General features: G+C 34.5%; 2 protein-coding genes across 2 annotated transcripts in view; both read right to left on the reverse strand.

The window, feature by feature from the left end:
- Nucleotides 1–14,586, reverse strand: part of LOC126807995 (cytochrome P450 3A29) — a 45,585-nt gene that overhangs the window by 23,726 nt on the left and 7,273 nt on the right. The gene's annotated exons all lie outside the window — the stretch shown is intronic.
- On the reverse strand, nucleotides 876–13,153 carry LOC126807994 (prolyl 4-hydroxylase subunit alpha-1). Its single transcript, XM_050533011.2, has 14 exons — nucleotides 12,709–13,153; nucleotides 11,165–11,316; nucleotides 10,382–10,579; nucleotides 9,356–9,507; nucleotides 8,557–8,608; nucleotides 7,949–8,094; nucleotides 6,901–7,065; nucleotides 6,309–6,361; nucleotides 5,645–5,753; nucleotides 4,893–4,949; nucleotides 4,726–4,770; nucleotides 4,053–4,121; nucleotides 2,759–2,831; nucleotides 876–2,452 (listed from the first exon to the last, which is right to left on the reverse strand). The coding sequence occupies exons 1-14, from the start codon at nucleotides 12,999–13,001 to the stop codon at nucleotides 2,388–2,390; spliced, it is 1,629 nt and encodes a 542-aa protein (XP_050388968.1). The 5' UTR covers nucleotides 13,002–13,153; the 3' UTR covers nucleotides 876–2,387.

A 14,586-nucleotide genomic window follows, 5' to 3' on the forward strand; every position in this document is an offset into this window, starting at 1 on the left:
AGAAATGTGATATTTTAGCGACTAATGTCATTGACTGACGCATCGTTACTTTAATCACCTTATATTTTAAATGTCTGTTCATTGACTACTTTTCTGTTATTCTATTTGTTAAGTATACACGAATTCCACAATCTCCTTATATATTATATTAAGTCGTGTATTGTCTATAATCATAATAGCACCATTATTGCCTTATCACATCCAAAGCTTGTTCATTTTGTCCCCGACTTTCATAGAAATATAATTTGAACATCCCCAATGCAATAGTCAAAGTGCATCAGTTCATCTCAAATCAAAATGATTTTTACCGACCGACCAAGACCTTCAAAGCGCTAACGCCTCTTTAAACTCATATTTTTGTCATATTCTAGTAATTCGTCTATCGGTTTCATATATCCCCCCCCCCCCCGGAGTCATACTGTCTTAGAAAGTTATATTCTAAGGATACAGCTTCCGCCTGGGAATAAACATGGTGAGCTTGATTACTTAATTATAATAGCCAATTGAAGATTATTTAAGGCCTACGAGCCTATTCATGACCATTGACTGTATAACTGTGTATCAACTAAAACTATACCCATCAACAATGAATTGAATATGTTGATTCGAAGTTGCTTAATCTCAAACCCCGATCCTGATCGCCTAGAAAGAAACGGCCATTTTGAAATCGATGGGTTGGACGTAATATTCAAGTACCAGTGTATCCATAATACAATGTTTACATTTTGTCATGCATACTGTAATAGTAATGATTGAATATTATGTTCCTTAGGGGTTAATTAAATTACCTAGTTCAACTCAAAAAAAGTATAGATTCAATTATAGACTGAAAATGATTAGTATGATCACAATAAATAAAATAAGAAATCCTATAATCTCATTTCGTTTCGTTTATTTATTTCTGAATATTACACTACACTGTAGTACAACGTACAAGAGGTAAAACAAAACAAAACGTAATTTATTTCTGATTTAATCATATTGAATTAAATTATATATTACCATGCCATATATAATTCCACATGACGTCATTTGTGAATAAAAACATTAAAGCAAAGAAAATTCTAAAAAATAATAAAATAGTAAATAGAAATGAAATGAGGTTGAAGGTCCTAGTGATTTGCATCGACCGGGCTAAATGTAAATACATATACATGTACTATACTTTACTGGGGTCATAGAATATAATCACTGTCTGTATCTTCAGATGGTTAGTATTCCTCATTTTCCACAGTTTATCCAATTATAGTGTCTTGCTTACTACATGTTTCACAAATGCCATGTCTGAAGTCTTGTCTTTTATTCAACTGGACAGGTGTTTTGTTATAGTCCTTTATTCTTATCATTTCTAGGAATGTATGTACTAAATTTATATTTTAACGTGTCATGCACTTTATGAATAAATGATCTTTTCAACAAATGATTTTCAGTTGTTCAATTATTTGGGCAAGCACACTAGATCGGGCTTAGATTTGGAAATATGTTTCTCTGAATGTGGCTATCATAAGTTATATTTCAAAATAGCAGTTTTTCAGAATTTGTCGAACTTTTGTCCAAACTGCTAGAGGTAAATGACATAATATACTCACTGGACACACTGTTACTTTATGTTTCATCATTACACTGATCAGTGACATATAAAACGTCCCTTATTAAGTAATTTTAGCCTATGCCCCCCCCCCCCTCACACACACGCGCACCCGGTTACGCTTTTCAGCCGTCAATTATAGAATATATAAATGTGGAAACTTTTGTTATATATTATAATGATTTATTGTCTACAAAATATACAAAGAACAGGACAATAACTTAATATATACATAGACAGACGTTCATCAGTGGAGTTCTAAGGGAGTAAAAACATCTTCTACGTACGGGGCTTCCATTGACATTTTAATGGCAACTAGAAAGGAGGCACCCTTTTTTCTGAAAATGCCAAACCTTTTACATTTAGATGACAATCCGGACAGGACAATCCGTATAGCTAAACATTAAGCGATCTAAAACTGTGTAACGCTAAATTAAGGGGAACTAACTCCACATTTTGTTAAACTAAGTACATGATAAGATTTTTATAAATTGAAAAAAATAAATAGTTTTAAGTAGATTTTGTTAAACTAAGTGCATGATAGATTTTTATAAATTGAAAAAAATAAATAGTTTTAAGTAGATATGCCACACATATAGAGATTTATAAATAATTACATGTATTATAAGAATATTTTCAAAATCTTTCTAAGTAAAAGGAAATGATTTTGGCAATTTAAGAAATATAAAAGTGTCATACTTTATATTATTCAAAGGTAATAATAATGTTAATCCAAGAGAATTAATCTTTGAGAATGACCTGACGATGGATGTGAATAACGTAAAGAGTTATCTTGCGTTTATGGTTGATCGTGATCTCGACAAAATCCATACTTATGTTCTTCATAAAAAGACATTACGGACACTGGAAAATAAAAATGATATACTATTTAACTTTTGTAACGTTCTGTGGTGATTTACTATTTAATTTTACGTAGCATCTTGTGTAGAAACCTTCTAGCATGACCCCTGATTTAGCCAATGAAGGATGTTTTGGACAAGTCAGATTTTAACCAATTTGCAATAGCTTAAACTAAACAGCAAATCAAACAGACGACTGGTAATTAAGGAAGTATTTAGATGGTTGATAGGTGTGAGCTTACACTGATATAACGTCGACCATGGTCCAGATCGTTACAAACATACTTTACTGTATATGAAAACTACTTACGCCATTCTGTACCGTAAGCTACTGGACAAACCATCATAAAACTTCTAGATGCCAGATAGTATACTACACTACCCTGTAATAAGAGATAGAGGTGGTTGAAATAAAAACTATTGCATTTTCTATATGACAAAATACGTTTACATGAACTATATATACAGCAGTCGAGTTGGTAATCATCTAGCGACTGACAGCTAAGCACGTTTTTGTACACGCAAAGATGCCTACACATGAGATCACATTTCCGCGAAAACTCCAACACAGATCCTATTTCGTTTCTTTTTTTATAGTTCAAAATTTAGTTTTACTTGTCTTTATTACACTCAGTGGCTGATTAAGCTCCACCAAGGCCTGAGGCGGCAGTTGCTGGAGGGCCTATTTAGTTTTTAAATATTTAAAATGGCGTGGGTTTAATTAATTTCGGGCCAGGGCCTATGTTGATTCCCGTTGGGCCTAAACCCAACCCCCCTAACATTCATTGTCTATGCGTTTTTAATCGTATCAGACAAGTCTAAAAAAATTTTTTTTTACAAAATCTTTGGGCCTGAGGCTGCAGCCTCATCAGCCTCACTGATAATCCGCTACTGATTACACTAGTCAAACTGCAGTCATAGAAAATTCGCTCCACTATACTACTTGCCCATTGGGCGCTATCTGATAAAGTTATGTGGGTGTATATTTCGGGCGCTGACGCTGTATTTTTCGGTCAAAAATGGTACAGCCCCCCCCCCCCAAAGGAATATCGCCCCGTAAGCCTATGGTGAAAGAATGGGATGGGCTTTACTGTTTCGTCAACACCATAATTCGGTCATTTTGAGACAACCGGACTTGAAACAAGCTTGATCCACGCCGGGACTCAATCCCGGGACGCTCTAGTAGTTCAGTAACTTGGCCGCTTGACAAGTTTTAGGAGCTTTAAACAAAACAAGATATGATTAACATATTAATTCATTGGAATATCAAACATGATTATAGGAGACTAATGGCCCATTCATACTCACATAGTTACGTTAAATTTAAACACCAGTCACTTGAAGCTATAGGTAATTTTGACGCAAACATGAGTCAAATACACTAATCGCAGTTCAAGGTATAGCTTAAAAATTTACCATCTGAACGGGTAGACTTGAAGTTGCCGGCTTATCTGCCTTCTCACTAGCACTTTCTACGATATGTGCATACACAATAAATCATAATTTCTGGTAAGATCGAGGCTAGTTTGGCGCCTGAAGACCAAATTATAATAGTCTTTTTTTTGCTTAAAACAAAATTACAATAATTTAAAGATAATACATACCAGTCGAGGTGTGATTCTAACTCTGTGATAGGGGAAGACCATTTCACCACCAGCTTCCACATCTTTCAACTATAAAAAGCATTATGGAGATTTCATGTGGTGAAGAAAAATGAGACAAGTGACATTATTCAGAATATTAAGTTATTATCTATATTATATATCTCTTCTATATATACAAAAAAATATTATGCAGTAGGATGAGTTGATTTGGAGGCAATTTAACAAAATAACAAGGTCGTGGAATGTCCACAGCGATTTCCGGTTGGATGAAAACTGAGTTGGCAAAGGTCCTTAGTAATATGTTTCATGGTATGTTACGTCTATTACGACCTTATGAATCTGACATTATGGGTATTTCTTTGTCTAAAGCATATTACTTACAAACTGTGAAAACACCAAATTATTATAATATATATTTTCTTCTGTAGTACGCAGATTATATATTCCAGTAAATAACACTGATTCTTAAAGTCTATAAACATCATTTGAGGGATTGTTAACCCCTTGCAAACTACCATAATATCTCTAAAGGGGATATCAGTCCAATGGTTCCTCTTTTGTACAAAGGTATGAGAAATGAAAACTTGTCAACATTCGGCATACAGCCGAAATATAGGATATTGTCTTTTCGTGGCATCTTTTTAATACGATTGAATTTATTAAATATACTTACGAATGCAAACATGGATGCCGTGTTGCCTCCGCCAAGTTTGGGTACCTGAAACATGAGAGAAATATTTACTTCCAAAACAAAATGAAAAGGGTTAATATAATCGCATTATTGGCTTTAATTTGATACTCCTAGTATTAAAGCGATACATATTTATAAATAGTACTCACCCAATTTTTGGCATCAGAGATATCATAATACATACCCTCAAAACCAATATTTCTAACCTGTAACATAGTCCACATAATTATTACGGTGTGAGATATTAAACAATTAAAGTCAAAACCAACATTTCTAACGATCTCTCATTTAAAGAGCACCTATGAATAGGCCATAATTAAACATTTAAAATTTAAATAAAAAACGTGAGATGTGAACAATTAATAATAACATGCAAAAGCTAGCCTGTTGTATAAAAAAAACCTAAACGATTCCTGCTGGCAAGTCTTAAAACAGCGCTTGCTGGTCGAAAACTATGGAGAGGGTATGGGGTGGATTGGGAATTTGCAACAACAGCATTCCTGTATTCACCTAGGGCCGGTTGTTCAAAGCTCCGTTAACTTTTAACGACTCGTTAACATGGAGATGAAGTTAATGGATCGTTATATCCTTAACGGAGAGAAAGTCGGTTGCTGGAAACCCCGTTAACTTTAACGTACCGTTAACTTGCCGTAATAGATAACGGAGGTGTTAGGTTCCATTATATGTTTAACGATGGCATTAGTCGGTTGTCACACAAGTATACCCTTAGCAAAAAGTCATAGATTACCAGTGTAATTTTCTATAGAACATTCTAGAAGGTTGGGCGGGGGTGGGGTGGGGGTGGGGGCTTTAGATTAGGTAGCCAAAACAGATTTAGTGCTTACAACTGATCTTCTACTAAGATAGTAGATAGGGTTGTTTGAGGGTAAATGTATCCTACCTCTAATATTCCTTTCCTGTAGGGTTTAATGGATGCCATTGGTAGCTCATCTAAACGGTTAGTTAACGCTTTAACCCACTGTGAACGAGTTCGGTCGCGTGGAATGGCTCTGAAAAACAAATAACTATATGTATTAATCTCTTTACCTTTATAATACATGTTCACCTGGTGAGTTAATGTAAGGTGGTCCTTTTGAAGGGACATTTCCACATATTAAAGTTGTGTTTAATGAAACAGTTCCCCATAAAGAAAAACACCGGTCTACCTGTATCTAACCACCTGGTGTTGATACATGTAGCTTACAAATATTGATCACCAAAACCAGGTGTTGTTACCTGTAGCTTACAAATATAGAACACCAAAACCGGGTGTTGTTACCTGTATCTTAGAAATATTGAACACCAAAACCAAGTGTTTATAGGTTTTTCATCATTATTACGAAGGACGTTCCAAAGAGAGATTTATCAATGTTTATGCTATAACAATCGATGCGGGAAATGTTCGTTATTTTAAGATGTAATGTGACTTTCTTGGAAACTCACACGCATAGTCCGCCACTGTTCTCTAGTATGACTAAACTGTAGCCATAGGTTAATATTAAACCTTATATTAGGACGAGAAGAATTATATCTGTGGGTTTATTTGAGATGTAAAAGTAACTTACGTGAAGTGGGGAGATTCAAAATACATTCTGTTTTTATATGAAGCTTCACTTAACTATAAAGAAAAAGGAAAGTAAATCAATAAATAAATATCAAAAAATCTGATATTTTAAACTTAAAACGTGGATCTTTGGATGCTAAGTAGTATCATTTTAAACCCATATTCATTTTGAACGAAATACTCAAGTTCCTTGTAATGTTGACTCTCAATTACATAGTCGACTACAGAATTATCCAGAAAACCAAACGGCAACAATCTGATTAACATGTTAATGGTTAATGGGCTGACACTGCCGTTAATCTGACCATTCCTTTAGATTTACTATTGCTTCAGATTATCATACTAAATACAAAGATAATATTGAATGTTTGGGCTTAACTGTAAAATCTATGCGTTGTGCCAATATGTTTTATTTTATTTTTTTTAAAAGGATAGAGTGACGTAATATCGCAGAATAATCCAATACGTAAACCAGTGACAATTAATGAAAGTGAAAATCATATCAACCTTTGCACTTTACAACCGGGGCTGTGAAAGGTATAAAAAAAATGACGTCACTGCAATGTGTTATAAAATTCGCAATATTTACTCACCGGTTTATATCCAAGATAAGCGACGGCATCACCAGTATCTTGATTAAAAACATCATGAAAGACTAATATTTTCGGTTTCAGGTTCATCACTTCCATCTTGTGGTATATAAACAAATTTTTACCTCTTTGGTATTTACATTTATATTGTTTTGCTAATTTAGCTGGCTGAAAAATTAACAAATTTAGTATAAACGTTTAGTTTCGTATATTTCTCTATTTGTGTATAGGGGTGGTTGTAAATACATCGGACTGCAGTGTCGGTTGTTCGGAACGAGGGTTGGGTTTTGTATGACTTATGGGTGATTTACACTGTCCACTTTTTAGTCAAGAAGCTGGAAATTTGATTCAATTCCTAATCTAATTCTGGAAAGAGTTGGTGAAATGTATCTGGTTACACCCAAATATGATTTGTTAAAATGGACGAGTTACAATTATAGTGGTTATATCTATGCCCATGTGAAAATAACTGTATTTGGATTTAGCGTGTAACTTTGAAGCCCCAGTTCCACAAAGTAAACGCCAACCACTTCAATTTTGTATAACCAGCAAAATTAAGATCTATTGATAAATTGTTTGGGGTTGGGGGGGGGGGGGTATTTCATGAGTAGTCGATGGAATTCGACAAAATACTAGGCTTTGCCATTAATTCGATCTTAAAGTGCAGGGATTATCTTAATGACTTATGCTGTGAGAGTCAATAAGAATGAAATGGGGTTTAACGTCCCCCTATAGCTCCAATTGGGTTAATGAAGACGCCATACCATGTGCTATGAGGGTAATTTTGCCCCGACAGCCACACTACGGCCGAATTCCAACTCAGAGGTTATTTTACGTGCAGGCTAATGTGTACACCGGACCTCGGTTTTTCGTCCCTCACGAACGAATATACGTTTTCCCTTGCCCACCTTCCAGCACGACTGACAAGGGGAAATTTCTCGGCCAACACAGTGATCGAACACGGTTAGCGAGCCAACGTCTTATTCACTTAGCCCTACAAGAATGAATCATATCAAATACAGACTGGTATGATATCATATCATATACCCACCTTTTTCAAAGTTCCACGACACATAGCCTCATATTTTCTTCTAGTTTTATCACCTGGGGGAATTCTACGTAATGGAATTTTTTTATCTTGGTCGATCAATCTTTCGAAAAATTTCTCATTAACTTGCGCTAGTTTATTGTCAGGATCTAAAATGAAAGAGAAGATGGCAGAATGTTTGTATAGATTGTCCAGTACATTTCGCTCGAATTCTTGTAAATCTGTTTTATTCATTCAAATACTACACCCACGGGAAAAATTAAGTCTTAGAAAGATAAATATTTATCAGAATATTGTGCATCATATAGAAACTGGAAGGCTATTTTGACCGGATTTAACATGACCATATAGCACTATTTTAATTGGATTTGACATGGCCCAAAAGCAGTATTTTAATTAAATTTCACATGACCCTACATCAAATTTGAATTAGATTTGACATGACCATGTAGTAGTATTTTAATTGGAATTTAAATGAACATGCATGTAAATTAGTATTTTAATAGACAATGTAGGATAACTGCACAACAGACATGATAACATTTTAGAAAGTAACAGCACCAAATTCAAGCGTCAAACTGAATTAAAAGCTGTTACATGCGGACACTTACCTAGCCTAAGAATCATCTGAGCGGAAATCATGGCACTTTTGTACTGTTTGAGCTACAAAGAAACATCAAGATGGAAAAATATATATAATTGATTTCAACATATAGTACAAATTGAAGAGATAAATCTTTTCATTATATATCTGTCTCCTAGTGTTATGTAGATGCACATGTATGTTAATTTTATGGTGATGGATAACAATTATATAATCTTCAAAATCTAATTGCGAAAGCGTCTCTCTTTATTTTCTTTTTTTTTATAAGGCATACCAAGCCATTCAATTTTTTACCGGATACATTATAACATAAAAACGTTTTTTCATCGCTAGATTTGAATCTATTGGTTTGTCATGCACAAAGTAATGTAGTTTACAAATCTTGTTCTTTTTTGTATCAGCAAAGATACAATAATTCAGCCTTTCATTAATCTGTTAGGGGCGCGGCCTTGTACGCATATATATCTCTCTCAGGGTAATGATATGACAGTGAGTGGACTAACATATAAGGGTGGGGAGTAATCGTTTGAAATGATTTAAAAGTATACTTTCTTCGGGTATTTCGCTCTTAAAATATACAATATACAATCAAAATTGTTAAACTGTTGAGGATGCAGTAATTCGCGGGAGATCAAAGCCACCGATCCAAACTAAATAAATGGATACGCATGGATTAGAAGCGTAACCGGGTAAACGGATTATCTTCTGTCCTCTCGAACCAGTCTGATATAACATAAACTGACCCATACCCCGAGAATCGTTATAGACAGACTTTATACTACTATCAAAATATAATTGATACTTACTGGATAATATGATGAAGACATGATAGCAAACAAGTTCTTCATACTAAAACCATAGCGATCATCAGGTACATCATATGTATTAAACAGTTCAGTCAAGTATCTAGCCCATCGTATAGCATAATAATAATCCTGTCGTTTATACGCTATGCGAGCTGAAAACAAAATTATAATACATAAATATAATGTCATAAACGGTCCAGAGGGACGCAATGACGCGCTTTGCGTCATGGTTTTGAGTTTTTGTGTCCCCATCGCAAATGTCAAAAAATCACGCGGTTTCATTGCGGTTTTCAACATTATAATCATAATCATAATGCTTAACCAGTGTCAAACATATACCGTGGGTCAGATATGCTACAAATCGACCCTAGCATGGTCCACCCAGCCCAATATTACCTGGCGACACTGAGAGTCCACCCCTCCCCCCTCCCAGAAAAAGAAAAAGACTATTTGGTGTTAACTGTCCCCAATGGTCATTAAGATATACCATTTCCACAACTTTTATTCACAAGAATTTTCAACTTTGTGGCATTTTAAAAGAAAGATGAATTTTAAAAACGTTATGTTAACATATGTTATACGATAATGGTTGCAGTGTATACTGACAGTTGTTGAGATCATTCAGAAAGCCCATAATCGGGTAACTTTTCCGGCTTGTGAGTAGGGCTGTAAGGTCCAACGTTTCTGCACCAACCGGCTCGATGAGTGTACTATGAGGAAAATTTGGTCAGGAGAGCAATATATTTCCAATTGTCAAGGTTTATTATACGTGCACGACAATGTGTAATCGGGACCTTAGGTCGACGACCATATGCAAATAACTCGACGCTGTTACTTTCCAGCACATCCGTCCTGCAACACTGACAAGGGGACACAACTCTTGAAAATCCCGGGGAATTTTCTATAAGGAAATATATCTGGGATACTAAAATAAACAATTTATCGATATGATTCTATGTATTAAATTAATATCTATTTTATTAATATATCAAGTCGAAAAGAACTAGGACCCAATAAATAGGTTACCTATATCATAAATATCTCGAGGTGAAAGAGGATCCAGTGAAGAATGGTTAAAAAGGTTTCCACTGAACAAACTATTTTCTGTAAGATTATAAATATGTTGTAACATCACCAAGTCATAGGCCACATTCTCAAAATGTTCTTCAGTTGGGACACTCCTGTTTATGTTCTGTAATCTGTATTTGAGATCCGGCATATTCCCTGAAAGGAACAAATTAATCATTCAAGATGGCTGAAATGGATGGTCAGCGTTTGGACTTGTGATAAATATGGAGACGTTGTAATAAATAAGCATACCCTGTCATGTGTAAGACACCCCCGTCACTCCTTCTCTAGCTAGGTCTCCGACTTCAAACTTGAGTGTTTGTTTGTTGGTCTTATCTACATGAGATCGAATCTGATTTGAGCCACTTTGCTTTGTTAAAACAATTATTTTCACCCTGAATGCAGGGTGCCCTACACAGCCAAAATAGTCTCGATAACCCACGCTTGTCCATCGGGTGGAGAACGGCCAGTAGACTGGTTTAACGAGAATTATTTCAAACAAAGAGCACGTAACCTCTTTACAGTGCCCGTATGTGGTGCGTGGTTGCTATGTACGATTGCAAACTATTTCTATTGTATCCTAAATGGTTATAACTATAACTTATTAAATGCAACGTGACCGTTTTATTTAGTGATGATAAATTGGTGAAACTTAGGTTAGGCTTCTTATGAATATGAATATTGTGTCATAATTCTCGATATATTTGGAGATATTCTTTATGTAAGAGAAACACATCTTACATGCTTTACAGACGTTTTCAAACACATCCATTGCAGCTTTATTTATTGTTCTAACTCTTCTCATCATATGATAAACATTAATAGGGTGTAAGATATATTTCATAACTCTATTAGAAACTATTCTATGCACCCTCTTGGCATCCTCCAATAACCTGAAAAAACAACAACAGAGATTGTCAGAAATATTTTAAAATAACCGAAATTAAAAGAAGTCTGGAGCAATGGAATCGCTCTCCTATGTAATACTTCAGTCGTTTTGAGTTTAAGTTACGGCTAATTTTATCTGCGGTCACGTGAGCACTACTCAGTAGAAGAATATTCTGCTCAAACAGAGGAGTCAAAGTTACTCTTCGCCGAAATCCAAGACTCAGGTATAGGGCCTACTGTGGAAGATATTTTAAATACATGTATGTAAAAAGAAATAAAACTGATATAAATCCTGTATTCAAATTAAAATGTTAATAACGATAGTTACAAATTTTTCAAACAACCTATTTTTATTCGTACTCTTTGATTGGATGTCCCCTTGAAATGGATGACCGGGAGGAACTACAGCATTCAAGTCTCGCAGTGAATTAATGTGTGTGTGTGGGGAGGGGGGAGGGGTCGGGGTCTAGTGTGCACTTTTGATTATAAGCCCTTTCATTGATTCAAGTCTCAAGGAGTATGGTTGCTTGCTAAAACAAGTATCGAATGGTCTCTAAATGACGTTTTGACAAGGATTCTCCAATCGGCATTCCTCGATATATTTCGATAATTTCCGGCAGACATATAAGCTGTATGGTTATTTGAGTATTGTTTAGACTGTATCAATATCAAGTCGGGGATGTGAGTCGAAAATATGCTGAGGTGGTGAGTGTGGTTCATGGTTAGTAACCTTTCATGGATAAAGATATTTCTTAATCTTAGAAACAGATTACTTCCTAATCTATTGGAAACAAAGTTCACGTTTTTATCACCTGATCTCTAAATTCTCCAAAAAATAAAAACAAATCTAATATCGGAGACAGGGTTTCCCCACAAATGTAACAGCACTGGTTGAAGTATGTTCTGTAGATAATAATCTATATGATTCAATTTATGTACGTATAACTGTATGTAATTATATTTTTTTTTATTAAAGTTGCAATTTCATATTTTTACGTTATATTTTTAAAATTTATTAAAATAAAGCCTTAAAATAGATGGTATCTATAAACAGTCCTACCTTGTTAAATAATAATCCTATTAATCCTATAATTCACTATTGCCAGTTGAGAAATTGGCAAAAATATCATTTTCCTCTTCAAATTCAAACGTTTGAAAATCGCTACTCCATGGTGGAGAATAGAAAACTAGGGAGGTAATTGGGAGGTAATTGTGTTATTATTTCCGGTGTAAATGAGTTTTAAGTGTGAGAATGACACCTATGATCGTATAATAGTGAGTTGACAACCTATTGAGCAAAAGACAGAAATAATTATGTTTTGACTTTCTTAGAAAATATGAAATTGTAACTTTAAGTAAACGCTAAAAAGAAAAAATAAGAAGAAAAAAAACCTTACTCAATATTCTTTTTAACGTCTTCTAGATGAGATTTAGATCCATTATGAGCATGGGCGTTCTCGTGTTCTTCTTCCTCTTCGTCGGCATCATCAGGGGATCTATTATCCAATTTATGATAGAACTGTTCTTGCCTTAAGAATATGGAAAATGATTGAAGTAGTTCTTCCTCCACATGGTATATTTTTTCCAAGTTCGCTTGAGTTGTCAAAGTCAGACTCCATTTTTGTTGATTTATGAAAATCTGTCCATAAACAGGAATTAAAATTCCCAACAGAAGAAGCACCGACTTCATATTAAATATGACAGAAGAAATTGTCCTAAAATTGGAAGCGAAATCATTAAATAACGGTAGACTTTTCCGGAATTATATCACTAACGTTGAATGTATTGAAGACTTCGCGTGGACGGATCTGACGTAGACCAAACCACGTCTGCTTTAAGCAAATCGGGCAAATAATGGCCGACAGGTAACACATGTTTCTTTAAAATCGATGTTTTGTTTTCATTTAAGACATTGTCTTTCTTTATCAATGAATGTTATACATGGGCTACAGCCACGATCCAATATGAATAGGGTTGTTCTGAAGATATATATTCTGTGTTTATAACCCCCAAGTTTTGAAGAAAATGATACTTATTGGCATTATAGCAAATATATATCATTTAAAGCACAACACAAATCATTAACTCACAATCGGGATAGACCTTCTTTGAATGTATTATTTAAATTTTCCATTTGTTTGACGAACTGTACATTTAGATAAAGATAAATATAAAAGGCCGATTGCTAGGGTGTGTTAAATCTATCGGCATGAGCGGGTTCAATAGTTAAGGAAAACAAAGTTAAGGTTAACGATATAAGGGACTCGGTGTATTGGAAAAATCCATCGAGAAACTAACAATTATAGGTACCTGGTATTTTATTTACGATTAACGGAAAGCATTTTAGAATTAGCGGAATCTAAATGTATAAAGTATAGCACCCTATGCACTCCCGATGAATTAGGTGTTTGAGAAGAAGTATACCCTGCCTGTATATATTATATATATTTATTTTAATTTCCCTTTATATGCTTCAAGATTTTGTTTTCTAACAATCGATACGGGTAGTTAAGTTGGTTTTCAAACATACTGTACCAGCCATTGATTAGCATAAAGACAACATGTTGCACCATGCCGCCATTTTGTATATACACCACGTGCTCATACATAATCAATATAATGCATTCTCATTTATTCTTAAAAGGAATAGGATTTGATAAATAATGTAAGGGGTTAGGGTATTTTTAAAGCCACCGAAGTTATGGCATGGTCCGGTATCGTGGTTTGCTTTCTTGCTTCCTTGTGCATACTTATGCAAACCCAATCTGAGTAATAGTACATATAGTTTTTATTATACCTAAAAAGTGACGAAAACGGCCCAACAATAACCGAGATTCAATATTTAAACTTTCGTCATGGTTTCTAAAAAAAACAGGGTGTTGATAGTTCCAGCTGTTTGCTAGTAGGTTTGTTAGATCGGTTTATGTTTGTCGCCTGGCAATTTATTTCTACTCCTTCATTTAAATTCATAACTCCGCGACTAAATACATTCCCAACATTACTATTCAGAAAACAGTTTACACTTTCAATGACAAAGTTAGGTCTTTAGGTAAAAATTAACACTTTCTATAATTTAAAATGTTTTTATTTTTTTAAAACAAAAATTGACGCTTAATTTAACAGATTACAATATATTAAATACAATTCAGTAATTCTGCCCCATCTCTTCTTGGCCTCGCCATTCTTTTAAACAAGATATCTGAATGGGATTGGAGAAGAAGTTTAGCCTGTGTAAAAACCCTCTCCCTAAATAACATATACATAACATTAATACA

The sequence above is a fragment of the Patella vulgata genome, chromosome 9 (assembly GCF_932274485.2).
Source record: "Patella vulgata chromosome 9, xgPatVulg1.2, whole genome shotgun sequence".
NCBI classification, from domain to species: domain Eukaryota; kingdom Metazoa; phylum Mollusca; class Gastropoda; family Patellidae; genus Patella; species Patella vulgata.